This window comes from Jaculus jaculus, chromosome 5 (genome assembly GCF_020740685.1).
Source record: "Jaculus jaculus isolate mJacJac1 chromosome 5, mJacJac1.mat.Y.cur, whole genome shotgun sequence".
Classification (NCBI taxonomy): Eukaryota; Metazoa; Chordata; class Mammalia; order Rodentia; family Dipodidae; genus Jaculus; species Jaculus jaculus.
In genome coordinates, this window is record NC_059106.1 from 95,371,231 (window position 1) to 95,398,612 (window position 27,382).

Consider the following 27,382-nt stretch of genomic DNA (forward strand, 5'->3'; position numbering starts at 1 on the left):
CCAGTGAGGACAGGTTAGATCAGTGAGACCACTTGGTTCTTTAATCTCTTCAAGAGGCCCAAGTCCCCTGGAGGGAATGCGACAGAAAATGGGATGATTAGCCAAGTAGACCTACATTCATACTCATCCTGACAAAAGAAACTGACTTCCCTTGGAATCCCTTTCCCCTCCCCCACACATCTGCCACACGCATGCATTTACACAGGAAAGGCGCTGGTTCTGAACAAAGCCTCCTAAAATTCTCGGGGGGGGGGGCACTTCCAGGTATCAGACTATCAGACACTCTGTAACTAGTATAATCAGATAAGCCCCTGACAGTTACTTTCTTGATCATTTAGCTTAATATAATGTTGATTCCATATTTTTGCTCAGTATGTGTTTTCCTTTATTTTGTCACAAAAGGAAAATTTGTGAAGTCAGCCTCCCTCCCTCCCTCTCTCTCTCTCTCCCTCTCTCTCTCTCTCTCTCTCTCTCTCTCTCTCCCACACACACATTCACTCAATCTATCTTAAATATAAAGTTCACATTTAGGTATCAGTGCAGCATTTTGAACCTCCCCTATTGACAGAATCATAAATCATATTAAAGTTAAGTAACTTATTTCACCAGAGCTTAGCTCAGGCAGTGCGTATGTAGTCCTAGCTTCTCACCCACACAGAGCAGGGGTAGAGGGTCTGTTCTGACATATCCACATGGTTGCAAGATCAACAAGTCAGCCCTCCATCCTGCATCCTGTGTAGGGAAACTAGTATATTTAATCACCACATGATTTCTGTTGTTAGATTTCCACAGGAAATTTACATTTGTCATTTGCCATTTCTTTATATTAAATGTCACTTGCTTTCTACCCTTCAAACAATTCTTTTTTCTTATGTGCAAACACATGTGAGAAACATCAGAGTTTCTAGGTTCTCCTATAATTCTAAAAGGAATTTGACCTCTGAGCACTAATTTAAATGAGAACAGAAGAGTGTATGGAAGAGAAATCTGTCTGGCAGTAGAGTAAGCCAGAATAGAATTCAAGTTCTGCCCAGATAATGTGTGTTCCGTTTAAGCTAGGGCAAGTCATTTATCTTCAGTTAGCCTTTGCTTTTCCACTTTCATGGTATTGGAGCATATCAGTGAGAGGGAAAAGGGAATGACCTATTAATAAGAGGCTGGCTATGTAGTAAGTGTCCAAGACGTGTTTTCTCTCAGACTCCCCTTGGTCCCCCTATCATTTGCTTTGTGTGTGGTTCTCTTGAAATAATCTCCATCCTTTAATCCTCACTTACCACCACCAGTTCTCTCTTTCTACCTACTATTGTTGTCTAAAAATAGTCTCCAGAGAAGGAGCCACACATGTCTGAAACATGGTGTTAAGGAAGGGAACAAGCCCAAGCTTCCATCCCCTACTCTTGTATGGTTGGAGGAATAGAACTGTCTCCCTGGGAGCAAGAGGCTCCACCCAAGGATGGGCTATGCTTTAGCTACGGTGAAAACATCACTTAAATAAGCTTTTCCTCAGTCATGGCTTCTGCCAGAGGAAAAAGTATCTTTGTGTTTCATCAGTCTATTGCTTCTGAGTCAATTTAATAGCTAATCATTGAGCATTTGCCTGCCACATGCCACACACTGTGTGAGGCTCAAGTGAACAAGCTGGACAGGTACAGGCATGTCATTGCTCCTGGAAAGACAGTAGTGAGAAGAGCAGACCCTGGAGATAATGCAGCATGAGTTGTTTGTGGAGAGCAGGTTGTGTGGCCACCTTCTGTTGACATACAATGTGACTTGAAAGAATCTTGTCATCCCCAAGGGATAATGGTAGATCTTACAGAATACTCAGATTTCTGAGTATCATGATAAAAGCTTTGGAACAGTTAAATACTAGGCAGTAAACCAGAGATATGTTTCATTTAAAAAGACTACTAATAAATCCAACTAATTTGCTTAGCCTCTCCTTCGCTGCCCCAAGGATGATAATGGGTCATTTATGTAAAGGAAAAAGGTCTAGGACTTCTGGTGGTGGATCCAGGTACTTAGATGATGCCTCTCCACCATGCTTTTCTCACTGTGAGCCCCATTCACAGGCTAAATTGCCTCAGCTTAGAACATGCAGTCTAAAATAATTCAGACTAAATATTTTTAAATTACTTTTTATTTGTGAGGGGAGACAGAAAGAGAATGGGTATGCCAGACCTTTTGCCACTGCAAGCAAACTTCAGATACATGTGCCACTTTGTGCATCTGGCTTTACATGGGTATTAGTGAATCAAATTCAGGCTACAGGCTTTGCAAGCAAGTGTCTTTAACTCTGAGCCTCCCTACAGATTAAATTGCTACCAGTTTTGCAATCCAAGGGGGGAAAGAATAACTTTTTTACAGTGGATCTAGAAAAGGGTCTACCCTGGATGCTTATAGCTCATATTGCTCACTTTTTAAACAGTCATTGTATCTAAAATATAATGAGGTATCTTTTTGGTATAGCAAGAGTTTCATACCCACCCACAGAACAGGGAACAAAGGTTAAATCTACCGTAGCTGCATAATCTGAGGCTGAGTGGGACTGTTCCCCAAAGAAACATTAGAACTATATTTCTAGTAGATGCAGGACTATAAGACAGACAGAAATTACATCTGCCAACTGCAAGAGTGAAGAGCCAAGCCACTCTGAATGCTGGCTAGTGGGCTGTACTTCTTCATGCTCCACAACTTGTTCCTGCAGTTAGGATTTACAGAGCACCAGGAAAGCCCAGGTTTAGAATGAGACCATTAGTTCATGCTATGGACCTGAGGTGACTTGGAAATGTTTCAACTCTTTGGTCCCAACTGCCTGAGTAACCTCACTGCACTGTATGACTGATAATTTTTCATACACCTGCACTTATTTCTCATAACATTCTAAAGAATGTCAACTACCCTTGAGTTGAGCTAACATACTATATGACATGCAGTATACTCTCAACACATTTGTTGAATGAATGGGCCTATGATGTACTAGGTACCTCTATACATCCATTCTAACCCTCAGAAGGGTCTTCTTTAGGTGCTGTTAGACACTTGGATATGCAAGAACAGGATCAGAAAGGCTAAAAATTTGTCTAGATTAACACAGGAAGAAAATGACTTGAATCCAGAAGAATTTTACTCCAGAGTCCATGCAAAGCATACCATATCCATTTTGCACTGGGGGAAAGAGCAGAGGAGGCCAGCACAGCATTGGATGCTCAGATAAAAAAAAAAAACACAACTCTCCTCATGCTTCCTCCCCTCATGTAAAATCTACCAGCATTAGGAAGACATCTGAAAATCCTATGGGATGAATGCAGAGGATTCAGTGCAAAAGGAATCTTGTTCAAGGACACAGACCTTGAACTTGTACATCTGCCTGACAGCTTGGTGGAGAGGAGTGCTACAATCACCCTTTGGCTTTTATCCTTGTGTGGGTCTTGCTTGCTTGCCTGCCTTTGTATTGAGCATAGAGAAAGACTTGCAGACAGCCAGCATTCTATCACTTGGCCATTGTCCCCATGGCTGCAGCTGCACAGGTCTTATTTCTGAAGCTCTCTTGCAGGACTGAGGTGTGTGACGCTCTAGGGCTCTTCCAGCAGGAACTTAGGAGATTCCCTGCCTGTTTCTGTTAACCTTTGTCATCATCCTATCTCAGTTGTTAGCTTTTTCTCAAATACTGTTTTGATTTGTTTGCATTCTTCGTCTCGCATCTCCTAGCATCACTGACATATTACGTAGAAGTCTAAGTTCCCTTGGCAAAACTGGATTCTGGTCAACTTGTTTGCCTATTAAATTATCACCCTTCGTATTTGCAATAATCACAGCTGTTGGGTGGTGTTTGAATGCATTTCACATTAGCCATCATGGTAGCTTACACAATTAGCTTATGGTCAGTCCAGAGGTCCTGTCAGGATAAAGGCTGGGGCTCTGTCTCAATCCTTGAACTAATACTTTCCCTGTCTTTAAAACTCTATCACAGCCAACAGTTCAGATTTGCAGCTTCTTTTGAAAATAAGTTCTTTTAAATAGTTCATGTTTCTTTTCCAATCTTCTATATTTTAATTTCATTAAAATATGAATCAATTGTGCTGAACTATTTGTAAATATAATCCTAGAATTTAAAATAGATGAGACTCAGCAATTATTTAATTCAAACTATTTGGAAATGAGGAGATGGCTCAATGGCTAAAGGTACCTGCTTACAAAGCCTAGTGGCACAAGTTCAGTTCCTTAGTACCCATGTAAACCTGAATGTACAAGGTGGCTCACACATTTAGAGTTCATTTGCAGGAGAAAAGGCCCTCATATACTCATATTCTCTCTCACTCTTTCTCTCTGTCTGTCTCTCATAAATAAATATTTTTAAACTCTAAATTTTGAGATTAGAGACCAAAAGAGAAGACTTTGTTCTTAGTTATAAGTCATGTCACATCAGAAACTAAACTAAAATGTGATTTCTTTAATCAGAAAACTTTCCCTAAAAATGCCCAGAGAGGGCTGGAGAGATGGCTAAGTGGTTAAGCACTTGCCTACGAAGCCTAAGGACCCCAGTTCAAGGCTCGATTCCCCAGGACCCACATTTAGCCAGATGCACAAGGGGGGGCACACATCTGGAGTTCATTTGCAGTGGCTGGAGGCCCTAGCATGCCCATTTTCTCTCTCTCCCTCCCTCACCCCCACTTTCTCTCAGCCTCTGTTTAGGTCAGAAGTGTGCCTGTGTGTCCACACGGAGGAGGAGGAGCTCAGTATGGGCTGTAAGAGTGAATGCCCAGACCTGAGGTCAAAGTAGAAAAGGGTTTACAAGGAATAGCCTAAGAGTTCTAAATTTCAAGGGTGTCTCACACCCTGAGCTTTAAGCAAAAGTAGGGATTTAAATTATCTTCAGTCAGAAAAAAAAAAAAGTTTTCAGGTCATGCATGATACCTAGCTCTTTGACTATGAGATCAAGTTAATTGCTACTACTATTGTTGATTTTGGTTTTATTTTATTTTATTTTTACTTCTTTATTTATTTGGCAGAGAAAGAGAGAGAGAGAGAGAATGGGTGCGCCAGGGCCTCCAGCCACTGCAAACGAACTCCAGATGCCTGTGCACCCTTGTGCATCTGGCTAACATGGGTCCTGGGGAGTCGAGCCTGGGTCCTTGGCAAACATCTTAACCACTAAAGCCATCCCTTCAACAAGGGTTTTAAATTTTATTGTTTGCAAAATTATTTTAAAACCTTCATGTTATACCAATACTGATACCATTTAAGCAATATTCATGTATTTTTTTGCACAGAAAATAGGCAGGCAACAGGTACCTCTTTCTTCCTGTTTACTCTACAATCTGTATATAATGAAAACTGACCGGAACTATGAAAACAAATACCAACTTATTAAAAGAGGTTTCCTACCTATAACTGTAATACCAGAAACTGCATCATGTGCCATATGCACAAATGTATGCATATATGCTACACGTACTTACTTAATCTTCATAACAAATCTATGAGGTAAGTAACCACATGATCCAGATGGTAAAGTGAGTCACAGAAGCTGTAAAACTAAACTTGGGGCTGAGAGATGGCTCAGCAGTTAAGGTGCTTGCCTGCAAAGCCTAACAACCCAGTTTACAATTCCCCAGTACCCACATAAAGCCAAATGCACAAAGTAGTGCATGTATCTGGAATTATGTTGCAATGGGTACAGGCCCTCGTGTGCCCATTCTCTCTCTCTCTCTCTCTCTCTCTCTCTCTGTGTGTGTGTGTGTGTGTGTGTGTGTGTGTGTGTATCTTTCTTTCTGTGTGTGTGTGTGTCTTTCTGTCTGTCTCTCTCTGCTTACAAGGAAGAATGTATTTAAAATACTAGAGCTGGGTGTGATGGCACACACCTTTAATCCCAATACTTGGGAGCAGAGGTAGAAGGATCACTGTGAGGCTACCCTGAGACTACATAGTGAATTCCAGGTCAGCCTGGGCTAGAGTGAGACTCTACCTTGGAAGGAAAAACAAAACAAAAAACAAAACTAGATGCATAGCTGATAAGTGGTAGAGCTAAACCCATGTCTATGATTCCAAAGCTGTATATTGTGCCACATTGCTTTCTGACACATATGTGAAGCTGAAAATCGCATATAGATGTGGTCAAGTAGCACAGACAAGCCATGTTAAATAATGGCAAGGAAGTTCCAGTGGTTTGAATCAGGTGTTCCCCAAAGACTCATGTGTTTTGAATGCTTGGTCCCCAACTGGTAGCAATTTGGGAAGTGGGGTGTTGGAGGAAATGTGTCACTGAGAATGGACCTTGAGTTACATTAACTCTAGCTTTCCAGTGCTACCTCAGCTCACTCTCTTGCTGCTTTCTGCCGGCTGCTGTGACAAGAAGTCATGCCCAGCCTCTGCTTCACCATCCTGTCTTTGCCATCACAAAACTTCCCCTCAAGACTATAAGGAAAAGTAAACCCTTTCCTTGTGTCAGCTGGTTTTCATCAGGTGTTTTTGTCCCAGCAATATGAAGGTAACTGCTACTGAGATGTAACCCGAGAGTCACTATGGATAATTGTTGGAGGTAACACAGACATTGTGACTGCCTTGGAAGCATCGGAAGGCTGAGGCTTCAGCAGAAGGACTTGTATAGAGACAGAGGGAACAGCAATTGACAGGTGCCACTGTGAAGTGGAAAAGTACTAAGAGTGAATAGAATTGTGTGAGTGTATAGCAGGTCAAAGCTGGGTGGAATCTGCTTTTGAAAATAAAGTTCTATTGAACATAACCACATTCATAATATGTCTGTGGCTGCTTCCACACCATAGCCACAAAGAGGAGTCAATGGCACAGAGATATACAGTGTCTGTAATATCTGACAGGTTTACTATCTAGCCTCTCCACACAATGACTGCCCGTCTCTGGTCAAGACCAGAAGCCAGGACCTTTGTGCAATACTGACTCTTAAGTAGTTAAAATTAATCTAGATAAAAATTTTAAATCCCTCAACCTGTCTTTATTAAAGGAGAGGATGTCTTTTTCTCCAAAGGACATAGGGATTTGATCTCCAGTCATAAAATTGCCTTAATTCAAATGGAGTCAATTATATTGGCCTTCTAGGAAGTCTGCCGGAATGTTACTGTTGGCTCCCCTAGCAATAGTAATATAACAATACTGGTCCTCTTAAAGTATCATGCAAGGTCATATATTCCTCAGTTGACATGTTCAGGTCCTCTCATATTCATCACAGTAACATTCAAGATATGGGCTAAATGTTAGCTTGCTTCAAATCACATGCTTGGCTTCTTAGAAAAGTTCACTCATCTAAATGCTGGAAACCATTGCCAATTCTTTCCTTATGCTTGTTAACAGGAATCACAGAGCTTCAGACAGCAGGATAGATTCATGAATAATTTATCCATTATAGCTATGGCCCTTAAGGTAGATTTCCAGCTGCAGGTAGGCTGTGGTGGCATTGTCTTATTGGTTTTGAACTTCTGAACAAGCAAACTGCAACACAATTCAACTTCCATTTGCCATATGGAAGGCGTTTTGTTTTCAAGTGGGATTTTTCTTCCCCTTTGTAGCTTTGAGTTAAAAATGTCTGTTTCTGAGTGGGATACACCAGGACTTCGTTCTCTGTGGAGGTCTGTTGTGGTGTACAAGATGTTTTGCTGCTGCAGACAAACAGGCAGCCCTTTCTTGGGACAGTGCTAACACTAGCACCAGAAGCAACTCGCTACCTCACCCACTGCCCCGACTTGCTGTTGATGAATAGAAAGACCCTGAGGCTTTGGGGAGGCCAGAAGTGGGAGTGCATATCATCCTGTGAGGGAAGAAGCCTGTGAGGACTGGGTCTTCAGAGACTGCTGCACCCTAAAGAGGATTGCATGCTTCTGTTTGTGAGGCCTCTGGCCAGCTTTGCTCTGGAACCTCCCATAGCACAAGCTGGGATTTGATTTGAAGTCAGATGCCAGGAGGCAAATGGCAATGTCCCTCCAATCTGTGAAAACCTGTGACCCTTTGCAGACAATATAACAATGACAGGATTATGTAGTACATAGTTCAACCATGAGACTTTGGTTTAAGAAGATGCATGGAAGGGTTCCTAGAATTCTTAGAGGTTGATCTTGAGAAAACCTCTGAAATGGTTAAGAGGTGGCTGGGTTGTTTTTGTTTGTTTGTTTGTTTTTGTTTGTAAGTCCTTAGATTTAAGTAAAAATACTAATACAGGGCTGGAGAGATGGCTTAGCGGTTAAGCGCTTGCCTGTGAAGCCTAAGGACCCCGGTTCGAGGCTCGGTTCCCCAGGTCCCACGTTAGCCAGATGCACAAGGGAGCACACGTGTCTGGAGTTCGTTTGCAGAGGCTGGAAGCCCTGGCGCTCCCATTCTCTCTCTTTCTCCCTCTATCTGCCTTTCTCTCTGTGTCTGTTGCTCTGAAATAAATAAATAAAAATTAAAAAAAAATACTAATACAAACATCCCTCATTGCCACTTCTGTGGTTTACCTCCATAGGCTCTGCTCCCTCTCCTGTGAACACTCACCAGAAGGATGTGTTCTGTTTAGGCCTCCTTCTTACAATGGGCTCTCAGACCAACACACAGTCATACATACAATAATAACCTGGGTAGGTCTTCTCCTCTGAAGTCTTAAGTACTTCTGATTTAAAAGAAAAAAGTATGTTTAAAGTAAATATCACATTAAATTGTGTTGAACTTTTAGCTTTTTATCCTACAACTAATACTAAGAACTTTGAATGATTGAAATGAGCGGAAGTCAGCACAAGAGAGAGAAGTAAGCTGCTTGCCTAACTATGGCTGATCTCTGTATCCTATTGGGAGTCCTAGCTTTGTGTGTCTTTAATGGTAATGACTTTGTTTAGGCCATTCTAGCCAAGACAGACCTGTCACATTTCCTTCTCCCACTTTATCTGTATTCCTGTGAAAAGTTCAAGTCTTTGTTTTAAATTGGTTTGTCTGCTAATTAAAAGTTAAACTAATAGTGAGAGCCATCTAGAGCAAAGTGTTCCTGATACCTTGTTGCACCTGGCCTGGGGTACTGAAAGCACTGGAGCCCAGAAACAGCCAATGTGGTGGCATCTTTTAATGTATGGAATTGTATTAGCATCAACAGAGATTTAGATGGATGCATTGTAATAAACTGTAACCATGAGAAATGTTTGGTTGGCTTTCACATGAATGATGTGTATTTTAAAGATTCTAAATATGCTTTTACCTCACATGGTATTCTCTCAACTACCCAGCAACCAAAGAGATGTGTCTCTTCATCAAGAATTTGTACTCATACCATTCTCTGTGTGTTCCATTAGCAACATGCCAGATTCCTTGATGGTAGTTTCTCTTCTTTCTAGCTTGCTCTGACCATCTCAAAGAACCTTTAGTAAATTTACTATTTGATTGATTTAGCCCCAGTGACTCTAAAATGATCTGAGACAACTTAGATAGAAACTTATGTTCACTATGAACATCAAACCCAAGACAAAGAGAAGAAATAAATAGAAGACAAAAACATTGATGATATCATAATTGAACTTCTATAAGTTTCCTTGTCCAACCAAAATGTAATAGGTTATCCAAAGAAATAGCATATAGGTAATAACAAATAACAGATGTTTATGATGACTGTAGCAATTATTTCCTCCTTGAAGAAATGAAAGCTCGGTATCTAAAATAATTTGTACCCAGCTCTCCAGTAAGCTGATGGCTGGCCCAGAGCATTGCCCATATAGGAAGGGGGCATGAACAGGGCACCCTTGAAGAGCAGACTCAGCAGTTGTATAATTTGAGCCTTCAGGCGAGATGACTTCCTGGTTAATTAAAAATTAATTGGTCCTAATAAATCAGTCATTGTAGAATTAATTCTATACAGTACCATATATTCTGGGGTTTGTGTCAAACTCGACCCCATACGGAAAAGGTGAATAAGTCACTATTAGTGAAATATGATAAAGAAATTAAAGTCTAAATTTAAGTTATTAATGATTTCTTTTACATATCTAATAAAATAAGTTCAATGATGTTTATCAACAGTTAATGAGAGATTGCATGGTATTATTGAATTGTTTCTCACATTTCTTTAACTCTTATCTGCTGGATCTTTGTTCTACTGAGTTTTTCCCTTGGGCAGCATGTTCTGTACCTACCATTCCTTAACTAAAAGCACTGTCAAAAAACACCAGGGGCAATGTCCTTGTATCTTCAAGGTAATGAACATTTGACAATAGAGTTGCCATCTTTGTGTCTGACATGCTACAAAAGTTGAGTATGTCATTTTGCTTAGCTGTCTACATCCCAGCCCAGTTTGAGAAATTCTACCTACAATACTAACTAGAAATGACTCTGTAAAATTCAGGGTTCTGTACCAAAGTTCCTTGCTGTCAGCAAGGACAACCACATCATGTTGGAAGAAAAAATAACTTTGGTTCTTTAAAGCCAGTAGCACAATTCCCAGAACAAGAGTAGTCTTTTTATGACTTTAATGTATGGACAACAGTGGGTCCCGAGGTCTATGATAGCAAAACCAGTTTGTGTCATTAGCAGTTTTTATTGTTATTTTCTTTTTTAAATTTTTCTTTGTTCATTTTTATTTATTTATCTGAGAGTGAAAGAGAGAGAAAGAGGCAGAAAGAGAGAGAGAGAGAACGGGCACACCAGGGCTTCTAGCCACTGCAAACGAACTCCAGATGCGTGCGCCCCCTTGTGCATCTGGCTAACGTGGGTCCTGGGGAATCGAGCCTCGAACCAGGGTCCTTAGGCTTCACAGGCAAGCGCTTAACCGCTAAGCCATCTCTCCAGCCCTATTGTTGTTTTCTTAATTTTTGTGTCACTCATTCATTATTTAATGTATAACCAAAAATATATGCACAGAGTGCCACACTCAGTTCTAGGTATGTGACAATGAGTGATGAAATAGGTAGTAAATGGGAATACTGTCTTCAATGGGTTGTTTGTGACATCCTCCATTGTATGTAAGGATAAAACCACCTATTTTGGCTCAACTCTGTCTTTGCAACCAATGGTGAGGGTGTCTATGACTATACTAGATAGGTTAAAAGTTGCATGCAAGTAAGTATGCCATATCATGTACAAGACAATGGCTTTTACTCCAACCTGCATTTCCACTCTAAATACTGCCCATGTCACTTTGAGCTATATCCTCTTAGCACCTTGCATAAGTCTGTTTGAAATCTAATTTAATTTTCTTGTACAAATGATATTTATCAAAATTCAAATATAAGGGGTCATTGTCTGAGGTTTGTATCAGTTTTCATGGGCAGAAGACCAACATGGTCTCTCTGAGAAACCCTTTTCCACAGGGGCTGCTGCCTATTCAGCCTGTGGCTATTTGAGCTTTGAAACAGCAACGGGAAAAAATACAACATAAACCCTCCCCGTAAAGGGAAGTACCCAAATTGCATAGGTTCATTAAGTGATCATTTACTACAGACTTCAAAAACTCTCATCCTGAATTAGTCCCTAGAAATTTTCTTGAAAGAGGACTAAGAGCTTTAACCATGAATTATTGTCTGTGAATAGCTCAGATCCATATGTGCAAACTAGAATTTGTCAAATGTAATGTCAGTTAAATCAGGTCTAATCTACCAAATACATTTTTTATTGCTTGCTTCATTAAAAAGGCTCTTAAGATAATGAATAATCTTCATCTTCAACAAGGATTATTAATGCCTTTATAACTCATGTCCACTGAACATAGAAAGGCAGCTTGAAACTCTACCCTAATCTAACCTCCATGTTTGTGTTAGAGCCTTAAGGAAGAAAATCCATCAGACAACCAGCGTTGTAGTCACATGAACAATGTGGTGAACTGAGCCAAGAGGAGAAATGAAAACAGGATGTTGAGTTCAGTTTATCTGTGGCCACACAGGTCTTCTCTAACCCTGGCATTTTCTGTCCCCACAGCAAGTCCACACGCGACACCATCGACTCTCCACTTTCCGACATCACCCATCATTCAGCAGCCTGGGCCTTACTTCTCACACCCAGCCATCCGTTACCACCCTCAGGAGACGCTGAAAGAGTTTGTCCAACTTGTCTGCCCTGATGCTGGTCAGCAGGCTGGACAGGTGGGGTTCCTCAATGTAAGGAAGCCTTTTTTTAAAATTTCTTTAGAAATGCTAACCAAATGTAAAAATAACAAGAGGAGACCTTATGACCATGTGACTTTGTGCTCTAATGTTGTGCTGACTCTCTGCAGGCAAATGCCATATTTATTCTAGATTGTGGGAAAGTTAACTTGCTCTAAGAGTGATTGGCTGGAGTTTAAAAACACTGTTTGTGTTAAGTTGGCAACTGTCAAGTTTATGGATATAAATCGTCTAGAGGGTGAACTGTGTAACCTTCCGAGTTCTGTAGACTGATAGTCCCACCTCTTGCATTCTAACCCCAGGACTCATATAGTTAACAAAATAGAAAGGCTGAATAATTTTAAATAATGATTTGGGATGGTAGAAAGAGGTAGTAGGCAGAGGGGAACAGATGTTTTAGATCAACCAAGTTGATATTTTTTTTAAATACAGTTTTCTAACACTTTAGATTAAGTTGACCAGTACTTGAACTCAGGATGCCAGAGCAGTTTATTAGGGGTTGTTATTTCTACAAGCAGTTGCCTTCTTCATTTATGTGTGTAAAGCAAGCAGTGTTCTCTAACTACAACTGTTTGTTTTCATTTTTCCCAGATAAGCCCAAATCACATTTTGAAACAATATTCCCAATGTAAAAGTGATCTTTTTTAATCACAAATTTTACTACAAATGTTAGAACTGGATATTTATAATGGGTAGCTACATCTAAAGGCCAATAATAATAATGATATGATAATAATAATAACAAGAGCAGCAAAAAAACAACTTTGGTTTTCCTTTCTTATGATAACTGTTCATGAACCCATAGGTTAGCTATAATTACACTGCCATGTTTAAGATAGTGTGTCATGCTCTACTGTCACTGGCTTCCCTCTCTTGCACAAATGTATGATTCTGCATATCTGGACCAGAACAGGAGGCTTTGACTAATGTCTGTTGATATGTTTTGATGCATTTCTGTCTAGACAACAAATCAATATACTGTCTTTTTTCTTTTTGCTTGTGTGTTCATTTGCTTGACTTATTCTAAAGCGTTCAGTGTGGACTATCAGCCCACTACGAAATAGCACAAGGTGAGGGCAGCGGCAAGAGCACACAGCATTCTGATCATCAGATAGATAGTGTCTGAGGAACAATGCTAAATACATCAGCGAGGGCTAATGAAAGTGTGCACTGCCCCTACAGGGTTAAGTTTATTCTTAAAAGCTTGAGATAACAGGATCTCCCTCTGCAGAATTTTGACTTAGTATCACAGTCTAAGTACAAGCCATTGCTCAATTCAGTGTGAAAAGCCACTTGAAAAACAATGAAATTCTGAGTTGGTCATTAGCACCAAGTACTTGACTTCTGAGTTTCTAACTTTATTTATTAATAGTCCCAACATCATCCTATATAACTGCCAATTGCCCAGTTTTGCATTTTGATCAAAATTTGATAGGGTTTGAGGAAGGTCTCTTATTTTGAAAAACTTGAAAATAAGATCTATTGTACTATTTTCTTCAGGGGAAAACTTTCTTTCATTAGAAAGCTATTATTGGTGGTTTTAATACCTATCAGCCAAACAAGTACAGCTCTTACAGCATATGCTTATATAGCATAAGTAAAAATTAGTAATGATATTTTTGCCTACTAGAATTCTGGCAGCTAAATTCTAAAGTTTCCATGCCTGATGTTAGAAAATGTTTACATTCACTGAATACACTTATTAAGTGTAATACCAGATCAACCTTGACAAGGGAAAATACAATAATTTTCATTTCAAGGGCATATTTAGGAAACTTCATTTTAACTATGTAAATACACATAGCAGGATAATACCTATACTAATAAGCATACAGATAATATTAAATAATCATAAGCATGATAGTGGTGGGGGTTGGGGAGATGGCTAGGTGAATAAGAAGCCTTGTCATATAAGCATGAGGGCCTAAGAGGGCCTGAGTTCAATTCCCCAGCACCCACGTAAACAGCTGGGCATGGCCACACACATCTGTAATCATAGTATAATGAGGATCAAAGACCAGAGAATCACTGTGGCTAGCAAAACATGGCAGCTCTTGGTTCAATGTGAAACTCTGTCTCATGGAAGTATGAGGTAGAGTGAGAGAGGTTACCAACATTCTCCTCAGACCACGTTTTTTATACATGTGAACAGGGCATGGACATCTGCACCCACACATGAATATCACACACACACACACACACACACACACATGCACACATACACACACACCACATGGAAAGAAAAGAAAGAAGTAAAGAAAGAAGAGATAATGAAAGAAATGAATGATGGTGAAAATAGCAATTAATCTAGAACCAAGACATCCCCAGCAAAAACAGGTTGGTTACTAAGGTAACTGTTTCAGAGTGCTGATGGCATATCATTTTAGGGACTCCAATGCAACAGAAAGACAATCTAGTCCAAACACTTCAATACTTAGTAATTTGCATGATATATGATTAGTAAAGCTGTCCTTCCCAGAAGCAGCTAATGGCTGATACTTATTTCTACCTTTTCTTGTGTGTATTTGTTTCTTCTGTGCCCTTGTAGCCCAATGGGAGCAGTCAAGGCAAGGTGCACAACCCATTCCTACCCACCCCAATGTTGCCACCACCACCGCCACCACCGATGGCCAGGCCTGTGCCTCTCCCTGTGCCAGACACAAAGCCTCCAACCACGTCAACAGAAGGAGGTGCTGCCTCCCCCACCTCACCAAGTAAGTATGACTGAGACCAGGCACCGGCCACTTATCAAGCTCTGTGCACCTGAATTCACACTTAAATTCTGTCCCTCACTGTGTAAGCTCTAGAAATAGGTACAGATCCCCAGTAATATTTGGAGCAAGAGTTTGCAGGGCCCAGGCCCAAGTCAAAATGACTCCTCCCTGGTAAAGTCAAACTACAAGTAGGGAAATGACTAAGTGTTGGAGTGAATAAGACAGTGTAACTGTAAGTATAGAACTGAGATCAACATTAAAATCAATTTAATTTTATGTATTGAGTGGCTTTGAATGCTATATTCATGGTGATCCACAGTCATCTGCTTGCATGAATTCTTATTAGCAAACTGTTCCTGATTCTTCTGTACAGCCCTGCCCTCCAGGAACCCAACAAGATACAAGAGAGACACCTTATACAATAAATGGGAAAGATGTTTCCATCATAGTATCCACTCAAAGATGTATACATTGAAAAATATCAAGATTAGAAGGACCTGGGAAAAGATCAGATCTGGTAGCCATAGCAATTGTACAACAGGGCTTCACATGGGCAAGAAACAGGGCAGAATTGGATAGATGAGAAAGGGCCTCTTGGTCGGTCCTCCTCTGAGCAATTTGGGGCCATCTGACCAGGAAATACAGAATTTCAAAACCTTTTTACCTGGTGACTTGATGAGCAAGAGTGAACAATTCTCCAGATATGTCCTAATATTTTAGAGATTACAGGCCTAGAAATACCAAATGTGGCTTTTATTAGTGTGTTCAATGACAGTTATGGCTGGAGTTACCAGGTGATACATGGCCTGGACTTGATTCATGGTGTGACTACCCCCTTCCCTAATGCTTTAGAGAAGGATTAAGATGTAATAACCAATGGAAACTATGGCAGCAACCCTAGGAAGAGCCGTCATGAGGGTCTCCAAAGGAAGTGTGATTGAGGAAAAGATATAAGAGAAGATTAAGAAAGGAGTGTTAAAGTTGAGAACTTGAACAACAATAACAGGAACTAAATGGAAGAAAACAAGTGGATGTTTTATAAACATAAGTAACCACTCACATAAGACCACTGAATGAAGAGCCTGGGCCTCTTGGCTCTCTTTCATTCCATGTTGTGCTTAACAACATTGGATACAGGAGAGAAAGAATGAAAGAGGAATGACAAGCCTCTGTTCAGATCATGTTCACTGGCACTGGTTTTGAAGAAACTGAATCCAACATGGTTTGAGTCTCTTGGGACATGTCAGAGGTCAAGCATTATCTAATATTTATGTATTTGGGTGATTGAAGGACACTATGCATAAGTTCTACATCTATAGCAAAAGTATTAGGGGTTCAAGGATAATTTGGGTGAGACCTTTTCTCTTGATAAGTTCAATAGTAGTCAAAAAAGCAAAGAGCCCTTCCCCCTCAGTGCCTGACACAGGAAAGAAGCTGTTGAGTAGGGATCATATGCTGGAGTTTTGAAAGAAGAGAGAACTTTTCTTGAGAAACCAGCTATGGGAGGGCTCTAAAACTGGATTGCTAATGAATAAAAATTTAAGGCAGGAATTCAGTTTCTTAAATCACATGCTTTCTTAGACATTAAAATCAGAGGATGATTGTAACCTATATATCTTCATCAGTTTATTAGAGCTGTTCAACTTCAGTAAGAAGTGTCCGGCAAGGTATTACATTCAGATGTTCAACATCCCAACAATGTCCAAAACTGAGAGCTGTTTTTAAAACATTGATAACACTTAAAAATAACTTTTCTATTTAGAGGTTTGGGGTTACCTGCAATGAAACAAGATTTAAAACAAAAAATGGCAAATCATTCCAAGGGATTCCTTCTCTATTACTAAGATTTGGGGGATCAAATTCCCAGTGTACTAATGGGAGTAACACACTCTGTTCACTCGCAAAGCAAGGTTATCAAGAGGAAGGTGGGTAACAGACACTGCACTGTGTTACAGACAAAAGTACAGGCATCATTTTTAATATCTTCAGATAATGAAATACAGATGGATGCCAGCCTAGAGCAGAGTATGTATTCTTAACTAATCAGTTGCCTCTGGCACTAATACTAAACTTTGCAGCTATGACCAGAATACTCAGGAAAGCAGATCTTGGGGGGCAGGGGATTGGCTATGAAATAAATACATTTTAATGGGAAGAATCCTTACCTATGCCTTAAAAGTTAGGGAAGTGGAAGTGGGGAGAGAATTCTGCTCTCTCCGAAAGAAAACCTTTATATTTGGATGTGTTTGGAGAAAAATGGATATACTATACCCAGGAATCTTCAACATATGGTAACAAATCAGAGGTTCAGCCTGGGAGAGTGACTCACAGGGTGTGTTCTATCCTCACTGACTCACTCCTGGTGTGGATTTCGTCCCTGTGAGGGCAAAGTTCTGTGCCCATTCATACTTACATCAGCTGTGAACCAAAACCTCACGTAGAACTCAGATTCAGCAGGGTCAATAAAAGGGATAAAAGTCCTGAACTGATGAAGACTTTATCCCAGAGAGAGCATAGATTAAATAAAACCAGAGGTGCAAAAGGGAGCTGAATATGAGACAGGGCACCTAAGTATGTAGAGCACACAGTACTAGGGGGTAGGGAGCAGTGGTGGTGGGGCTCTGAGCAGAGAGGAGAGGCTGGCCCTGTAAGGGGAAATGAGAATAAGGCCCTGATATGAGGGTAGGGACTAGATGACTGGTAGGCAGAAGTTTCTAAGCAGAAGGATCAGTTGTTCAAAGGCAGCATGGTGTGTTTGAAAAGGTGAGGACAATGAGAGAGGAAAGGGAGGAGGCCAGGTCAGAGAGGCAAGATGGATTTGAATGGATTGGGGCCCTGGGAGCATAAAAGCTTCTAGGCCATTGTCAGGACTTGAACATTTCTTCCAGTGGACTGGGAACAGAGGAAACTTTCATGCCTGCTGCACTTTAGCAGACACGCCTGGAAGGCTTTGTTGAAAACAGGTTGCCAGGGGGCAAGAATGAAAGCAGGGACACCAGTTAAGAAGTGGTTTCTTTTCAGTAAATATACTGGGTATTTTGTACAAGCCACTCTTCTGGGCTCATGGGACCAAAGTGAACACAACAGAGCAGGGGCTTGCACTCTAGTGGGAGAGGACAGGCAACAATCAAAATGTAAGTGAATTACGAAGCTAGAGACCAGTAGATAAAACCAAGGAAGCAGAAAGAGGCAAGACAAAAGGGTACTCTGGAATTCACCCAGAAAAAAGTTACTGATGCCTGAACCTGGGTGGGTGGCAGGGGCTTGGGGTAGAATAGGGATGATCATAATCAGTAGGATTCAAGATGTATCTGAAAGGTAGAGCTAACAAGATCTGGTGTGAGCTGAGGCAAAGGACAGAAATCATAGATGCCCTCTAGGTTTGGTTTTTGAAGCTGAGTGCCGGAAAGGATGGCATTCCCAGCAACTGAGGTAGGACTATAGGAAGAGCATTCTGAGTGAGCTTGGGAACTAGAAGGCTGGGTTGACCAGGTTCTTTGGAAATGCTCATAGACATCTTGTCACTCAGACTAAGCAGACTGACGAGAAGACTGGCAGCTGCCAGCAGCAGCTCTGTGCAAATTGCTGTGTAGTTCTGGGTATACCATCTTGCTGGCTGGGAGGGGCTAGTATTCAAACATGTAGTACAACAAAAAGTGCTCTCCCTAGAGTCCTGTAGAAAATAGTTCAAGAGCAGAGAAATCTTTCATTCTGCTTAATTCTGTTGGTGCTATGATAATTCAAATCATCTTAGTCTTTGTATTAACTGTACCATAAGATTCAATTTTCACAGAGTAGGTTGGGATCAGATCATACTATAAATATTGATTTATAGTGAAGTGAAGGTTAGCATCATATCATGGAATTATAATGCAAAGAATACAACACTTTTGAATTATGATGGATAAAATATGCATATTTTCCTATTTAATTAAGAACATAAAATATATAAAATATTCAAATATTTTCTCCATTCTGTCTCAGCCATGAATTTTTGATATCTAGAATTCTACTAAAATATAAGCATGTGATAATAAGTTACCTTTATTATTTATTTTTATGTCTCAGATGAATCTTGTGGGTATGCATTCTCTGAATGAACATAAACCCATTAACCAAGGACAAACAGTAACTGGGCACTGGATTTAAATTTTGCAAGCACAACATTAACATCTTTGAGTGTCTTTTGGTGAGCAAAGCTCTTCACCCATATACATTGCCTTGTTCCTTCTTCCTATGACCACTACAAGGTCAGGATTTTATGGACAAGAAAACTAAGGTGATAAAGATAACCTCATCCAGTAAGATTTTCCCATGGTGGTGTGCTGGGCCTCCCACATAGGCTACCTCCACTCTTCCTACTACCTCAGACCATAACTGGACAAATTATGAAGCAGCTTGCTTGGGCTTAACAATCCTGAAGTACTTAACTTTACCAACTGTTACAGTCAGGTTCACATTGCTGGAATAAAACACCTGACCAAGAGCAGCTTGTGGGAAAAAGGGTTTATTTTGGCTTACAGACACGAGGGGAAGCTCCATGATGGCAGCAGAAAATGATAACATGACCAGAGGGTGGACATCACCTCCTAGGAAACATCAGATGAACAACAGCAACAGGAGAGTATGCTCAATACTGGCAAGAGGAAGCTGGTTATAAAACCTATTAGCCCACCCCTAAGAATACACTGCCTTCAGGAGGTGTTAATTCCCAAATTGCCATCAGCTGGGGACCTAGCATCCACAATACCTAAGTTTATGGGGGACACCTGAATCAAACCACCATACCAATGCATGTAAGAATAATTTTTAAGAATTTATTTATCTTGTTTTTTTTCAAGGTAGGGTCTCCCTCTATCCCAGACTAACCTGGAATTTACTATGTGGTCCAGGGTGGCCTTGAACTCACCGTGATCCTCCTACCTTTGCCTCCCAAATTCTGGGATTAAAGGCATGTGCCACTATGCCAAGCTCTTCAGAGTATTTTTATATGTATTACATCATTTCATCCTCACATCAATCATATACAGGAAATCCTATTGTTACACTAATTGAGAAAGACAAGATATGGAAAGAACTTTCTGAAGGCCATTCAGCCAAGTGTTAGAAATATGATTCACACCCAGCCACACTGAGCCTGGAGTTTCTATGTTTGCTGTGGCATAAAGATCTATGCTGTGGCTCATTGCTTCCTTTTTCTGGTAGTAAAAATCCAATGTGAAAAAAACATAGAGGAAGATATTAGTAGTCATTTATACTTTACCAGGAGTAGGTCTTATTAGCAAAAGAAGCAAAAGATTTGGAGGAATCTATAAAGATTATGTTTTTCTTTCAAAGAAGAAGCAGTGGAATAGAAGAAAGAATTTTTTAAATGCATTAGTGGCTTTTTTCACAAAACATTTTTCCATACTTTATGTCTAAACTATGATATTATTCATTTTAATTTTTAAAATTTATGCTTAATCAAATTCCCTTTCATGTACTATTGTGTGAATTTTTATAATACTACAGATTCTAGGGACAAGGGACAGAACAATTTCACAGGTACAAGACAGAACAATTCCAAAGAACTCTGTCATCATCCTTAACTCCTGTGGTCAACATCAGATGTAGTACAAAAGTTAATGTGCCCATTTCAAACTGATTTTAATCCTGTTATCAATGTTGCTTGTATCACCGTTTATCTGTCTATCTCTATATATTCTTTTTATGTAATCTCTCTCCCTCTCCCTCTCTCTCAAAATACATATGTAAATTCCATCTCATATATATGTACATATATATGTGTATATATATGTGTGTGTGTACATGTATATATATGTGTATATATATATATGTATATATATATATATATATGAATGATAGAATTTTGCTTTGTAGCCATAGCTGGCCTGGAACTCACTATGTAGCCTAAAGTGGCTCCAAACTTGTAGCTATTCTCCTGCCTGTGCCTTCTGAGTGCTAAGATTACAGGCATGCACCACCATGCCCAGCTTTCCCAGTACATAACAGTTTTCATGTCCTTCTGAACTAGGTATTAATGAATGTAACCCAAGTACATACAGTGTTCTAGTCAGTGAGAGTGGCATCTCAGCAGACAGAAAGATAATATTTAGTAAAGTGTATTTGGACAACTGAGTAGCAATCTGGAAAAATACTTCTTCCACAAAAATAAATTTCATGTGTAACAAAAAAAAAACACAAAACAGAAATGTTGAACAACAAAATACCAAAAGAAAATGCATAACAATTTTATTTATAACATCAGAGAGGAGAAGCCCTCTCTAAAAAAGAAAAAAGAAAATGCCAGCATCCATGAAAGGAAACAATGATCCAGTAAACATCAAAAGTTTTTATACAGAAAAAAAAAAACACTATAAGCCAAGTTTAAAAACAGAAGATAATATGGAAAAAATATTTTCAACACTTGTGATAAAAGGCCAAAATATTTAACATGCATTTTTCAAAAGTCAGAAAGAAAACAAGATAATCAAATAGGAAGGCAAGAAGGTGATATAAACAGAGAACAGGAAGACATTTAAAGATTTATAATTCATGTAATATAGAGTAATATAAATTAATATAAGATTTTTTTACCCATCAGGTTAGCAAAGATCAAAAAGTATCTTAACATAATATTGGTGAGCATATGGAAAACCAGGCCCCTCCTACACTCTTGGAAGACTATCAGATGGTTCAGCCTCTGCAAAGGACAATTTCGCATTTGTATATGTAATTTAAGCTATATATGAATTTTATGGCATAAATACTCAACAGTCTCATATAAAATTATAAACTATGTATGTGTGTTAAGCATTTAAGTCATGCATAGAGTTGGACATATGAGCAAAGCTCTACATATAGCATTCTTTGCAGCATAAATTATACTGAAACATGGTAACCTAAATATCCAGCAATGTGGGTTATACAAAGGAACTCTTTAGAGACACATACATTTAGATGAGGAGAATAATCTTGACCTCTATTCATTGGTGAAGGAGGGTGTTGAGAGGCAGGTCCTGTATAAAATATTACCATGGAGAGAGGAATGTGTACACACATGACCATGTGGGGGGAAATGAACCTAGTAATAGAATTGACTCCAGAAAGAACACACAGTTGTTGAGGGGAGCCCTTAGGGTCTCATCGAATGGAAACAATAAAATATTAAGTTGTGATTTGCTCCATTATATCAAATACATTTTATTTATGTTTTTAAAGTACTTGTGTAATGATTTAATAGTCCTACTTTATACTTCAACCATGAGCAACCAAAGCCACATACTCACCCAGTGGCTATATAAAATCCTTGGCTCTTTTTATCCATCTAGCATTTAAGCCACACTGCCTCAGACTCTGGACATAATAGCAAAAACATGTTATTGTTCTCATGTACAGTAGCCATTATTTAGGAGCCCACTGAATACAGATTTATGTTGCCACCACCACCGCCACCACCGATGGCCAGGCCTGTGCCTCTCCCTGTGCCAGACACAAAGCCTCCAACCACGTCAACAGAAGGAGGTGCTGCCTCCCCCACCTCACCAAGTAAGTATGACTGAGACCAGGCACCGGCCACTTATCAAGCTCTGTGCACCTGAATTCACACTTAAATTCTGTCCCTCACTGTGTAAGCTCTAGAAATAGGTACAGATCCCCAGTAATATTTGGAGCAAGAGTTTGCAGGGCCCAGGCCCAAGTCAAAATGACTCCTCCCTGGTAAAGTCAAACTACAAGTAGGGAAATGACTAAGTGTTGGAGTGAATAAGACAGTGTAACTGTAAGTATAGAACTGAGATCAACATTAAAATCAATTTAATTTTATGTATTGAGTGGCTTTGAATGCTATATTCATGGTGATCCACAGTCATCTGCTTGCATGAATTCTTATTAGCAAACTGTTCCTGATTCTTCTGTACAGCCCTGCCCTCCAGGAACCCAACAAGATACAAGAGAGACACCTTATACAATAAATGGGAAAGATGTTTCCATCATAGTATCCACTCAAAGATGTATACATTGAAAAATATCAAGATTAGAAGGACCTGGGAAAAGATCAGATCTGGTAGCCATAGCAATTGTACAACAGGGCTTCACATGGGCAAGAAACAGGGCAGAATTGGATAGATGAGAAAGGGCCTCTTGGTCGGTCCTCCTCTGAGCAATTTGGGGCCATCTGACCAGGAAATACAGAATTTCAAAACCTTTTTACCTGGTGACTTGATGAGCAAGAGTGAACAATTCTCCAGATATGTCCTAATATTTTAGAGATTACAGGCCTAGAAATACCAAATGTGGCTTTTATTAGTGTGTTCAATGACAGTTATGGCTGGAGTTACCAGGTGATACATGGCCTGGACTTGATTCATGGTGTGACTACCCCCTTCCCTAATGCTTTAGAGAAGGATTAAGATGTAATAACCAATGGAAACTATGGCAGCAACCCTAGGAAGAGCCGTCATGAGGGTCTCCAAAGGAAGTGTGATTGAGGAAAAGATATAAGAGAAGATTAAGAAAGGAGTGTTAAAGTTGAGAACTTGAACAACAATAACAGGAACTAAATGGAAGAAAACAAGTGGATGTTTTATAAACATAAGTAACCACTCACATAAGACCACTGAATGAAGAGCCTGGGCCTCTTGGCTCTCTTTCATTCCATGTTGTGCTTAACAACATTGGATACAGGAGAGAAAGAATGAAAGAGGAATGACAAGCCTCTGTTCAGATCATGTTCACTGGCACTGGTTTTGAAGAAACTGAATCCAACATGGTTTGAGTCTCTTGGGACATGTCAGAGGTCAAGCATTATCTAATATTTATGTATTTGGGTGATTGAAGGACACTATGCATAAGTTCTACATCTATAGCAAAAGTATTAGGGGTTCAAGGATAATTTGGGTGAGACCTTTTCTCTTGATAAGTTCAATAGTAGTCAAAAAAGCAAAGAGCCCTTCCCCCTCAGTGCCTGACACAGGAAAGAAGCTGTTGAGTAGGGATCATATGCTGGAGTTTTGAAAGAAGAGAGAACTTTTCTTGAGAAACCAGCTATGGGAGGGCTCTAAAACTGGATTGCTAATGAATAAAAATTTAAGGCAGGAATTCAGTTTCTTAAATCACATGCTTTCTTAGACATTAAAATCAGAGGATGATTGTAACCTATATATCTTCATCAGTTTATTAGAGCTGTTCAACTTCAGTAAGAAGTGTCCGGCAAGGTATTACATTCAGATGTTCAACATCCCAACAATGTCCAAAACTGAGAGCTGTTTTTAAAACATTGATAACACTTAAAAATAACTTTTCTATTTAGAGGTTTGGGGTTACCTGCAATGAAACAAGATTTAAAACAAAAAATGGCAAATCATTCCAAGGGATTCCTTCTCTATTACTAAGATTTGGGGGATCAAATTCCCAGTGTACTAATGGGAGTAACACACTCTGTTCACTCGCAAAGCAAGGTTATCAAGAGGAAGGTGGGTAACAGACACTGCACTGTGTTACAGACAAAAGTACAGGCATCATTTTTAATATCTTCAGATAATGAAATACAGATGGATGCCAGCCTAGAGCAGAGTATGTATTCTTAACTAATCAGTTGCCTCTGGCACTAATACTAAACTTTGCAGCTATGACCAGAATACTCAGGAAAGCAGATCTTGGGGGGCAGGGGATTGGCTATGAAATAAATACATTTTAATGGGAAGAATCCTTACCTATGCCTTAAAAGTTAGGGAAGTGGAAGTGGGGAGAGAATTCTGCTCTCTCCGAAAGAAAACCTTTATATTTGGATGTGTTTGGAGAAAAATGGATATACTATACCCAGGAATCTTCAACATATGGTAACAAATCAGAGGTTCAGCCTGGGAGAGTGACTCACAGGGTGTGTTCTATCCTCACTGACTCACTCCTGGTGTGGATTTCGTCCCTGTGAGGGCAAAGTTCTGTGCCCATTCATACTTACATCAGCTGTGAACCAAAACCTCACGTAGAACTCAGATTCAGCAGGGTCAATAAAAGGGATAAAAGTCCTGAACTGATGAAGACTTTATCCCAGAGAGAGCATAGATTAAATAAAACCAGAGGTGCAAAAGGGAGCTGAATATGAGACAGGGCACCTAAGTATGTAGAGCACACAGTACTAGGGGGTAGGGAGCAGTGGTGGTGGGGCTCTGAGCAGAGAGGAGAGGCTGGCCCTGTAAGGGGAAATGAGAATAAGGCCCTGATATGAGGGTAGGGACTAGATGACTGGTAGGCAGAAGTTTCTAAGCAGAAGGATCAGTTGTTCAAAGGCAGCATGGTGTGTTTGAAAAGGTGAGGACAATGAGAGAGGAAAGGGAGGAGGCCAGGTCAGAGAGGCAAGATGGATTTGAATGGATTGGGGCCCTGGGAGCATAAAAGCTTCTAGGCCATTGTCAGGACTTGAACATTTCTTCCAGTGGACTGGGAACAGAGGAAACTTTCATGCCTGCTGCACTTTAGCAGACACGCCTGGAAGGCTTTGTTGAAAACAGGTTGCCAGGGGGCAAGAATGAAAGCAGGGACACCAGTTAAGAAGTGGTTTCTTTTCAGTAAATATACTGGGTATTTTGTACAAGCCACTCTTCTGGGCTCATGGGACCAAAGTGAACACAACAGAGCAGGGGCTTGCACTCTAGTGGGAGAGGACAGGCAACAATCAAAATGTAAGTGAATTACGAAGCTAGAGACCAGTAGATAAAACCAAGGAAGCAGAAAGAGGCAAGACAAAAGGGTACTCTGGAATTCACCCAGAAAAAAGTTACTGATGCCTGAACCTGGGTGGGTGGCAGGGGCTTGGGGTAGAATAGGGATGATCATAATCAGTAGGATTCAAGATGTATCTGAAAGGTAGAGCTAACAAGATCTGGTGTGAGCTGAGGCAAAGGACAGAAATCATAGATGCCCTCTAGGTTTGGTTTTTGAAGCTGAGTGCCGGAAAGGATGGCATTCCCAGCAACTGAGGTAGGACTATAGGAAGAGCATTCTGAGTGAGCTTGGGAACTAGAAGGCTGGGTTGACCAGGTTCTTTGGAAATGCTCATAGACATCTTGTCACTCAGACTAAGCAGACTGACGAGAAGACTGGCAGCTGCCAGCAGCAGCTCTGTGCAAATTGCTGTGTAGTTCTGGGTATACCATCTTGCTGGCTGGGAGGGGCTAGTATTCAAACATGTAGTACAACAAAAAGTGCTCTCCCTAGAGTCCTGTAGAAAATAGTTCAAGAGCAGAGAAATCTTTCATTCTGCTTAATTCTGTTGGTGCTATGATAATTCAAATCATCTTAGTCTTTGTATTAACTGTACCATAAGATTCAATTTTCACAGAGTAGGTTGGGATCAGATCATACTATAAATATTGATTTATAGTGAAGTGAAGGTTAGCATCATATCATGGAATTATAATGCAAAGAATACAACACTTTTGAATTATGATGGATAAAATATGCATATTTTCCTATTTAATTAAGAACATAAAATATATAAAATATTCAAATATTTTCTCCATTCTGTCTCAGCCATGAATTTTTGATATCTAGAATTCTACTAAAATATAAGCATGTGATAATAAGTTACCTTTATTATTTATTTTTATGTCTCAGATGAATCTTGTGGGTATGCATTCTCTGAATGAACATAAACCCATTAACCAAGGACAAACAGTAACTGGGCACTGGATTTAAATTTTGCAAGCACAACATTAACATCTTTGAGTGTCTTTTGGTGAGCAAAGCTCTTCACCCATATACATTGCCTTGTTCCTTCTTCCTATGACCACTACAAGGTCAGGATTTTATGGACAAGAAAACTAAGGTGATAAAGATAACCTCATCCAGTAAGATTTTCCCATGGTGGTGTGCTGGGCCTCCCACATAGGCTACCTCCACTCTTCCTACTACCTCAGACCATAACTGGACAAATTATGAAGCAGCTTGCTTGGGCTTAACAATCCTGAAGTACTTAACTTTACCAACTGTTACAGTCAGGTTCACATTGCTGGAATAAAACACCTGACCAAGAGCAGCTTGTGGGAAAAAGGGTTTATTTTGGCTTACAGACACGAGGGGAAGCTCCATGATGGCAGCAGAAAATGATAACATGACCAGAGGGTGGACATCACCTCCTAGGAAACATCAGATGAACAACAGCAACAGGAGAGTATGCTCAATACTGGCAAGAGGAAGCTGGTTATAAAACCTATTAGCCCACCCCTAAGAATACACTGCCTTCAGGAGGTGTTAATTCCCAAATTGCCATCAGCTGGGGACCTAGCATCCACAATACCTAAGTTTATGGGGGACACCTGAATCAAACCACCATACCAATGCATGTAAGAATAATTTTTAAGAATTTATTTATCTTGTTTTTTTTCAAGGTAGGGTCTCCCTCTATCCCAGACTAACCTGGAATTTACTATGTGGTCCAGGGTGGCCTTGAACTCACCGTGATCCTCCTACCTTTGCCTCCCAAATTCTGGGATTAAAGGCATGTGCCACTATGCCAAGCTCTTCAGAGTATTTTTATATGTATTACATCATTTCATCCTCACATCAATCATATACAGGAAATCCTAT

At 40.0% G+C, this 27,382-nt stretch overlaps 1 protein-coding gene across 8 annotated transcripts in view; it reads left to right on the forward strand.

Annotated features, from left to right (window-relative positions):
* Nucleotides 1–27,382, forward strand: part of Nfia (nuclear factor I A) — a 612,310-nt gene that overhangs the window by 536,947 nt on the left and 47,981 nt on the right. For 5 of the 8 annotated variants that reach the window (XM_045149014.1, XM_045149016.1, XM_045149019.1 and 2 more), the window contains exons 8-10: nucleotides 11,896–12,074; nucleotides 14,629–14,767; nucleotides 22,316–22,342. In XM_045149014.1, the coding sequence (XP_045004949.1) occupies nucleotides 11,896–12,074; nucleotides 14,629–14,767; nucleotides 22,316–22,342 (345 nt within the window). Of the gene's footprint in view, nucleotides 1–11,895; nucleotides 12,075–14,628; nucleotides 14,795–22,315; nucleotides 22,343–27,382 lie in introns of all 8 variants that reach the window. The other 3 variants (XM_045149015.1, XM_045149021.1, XM_045149020.1) reach the window with 3 other exon arrangements.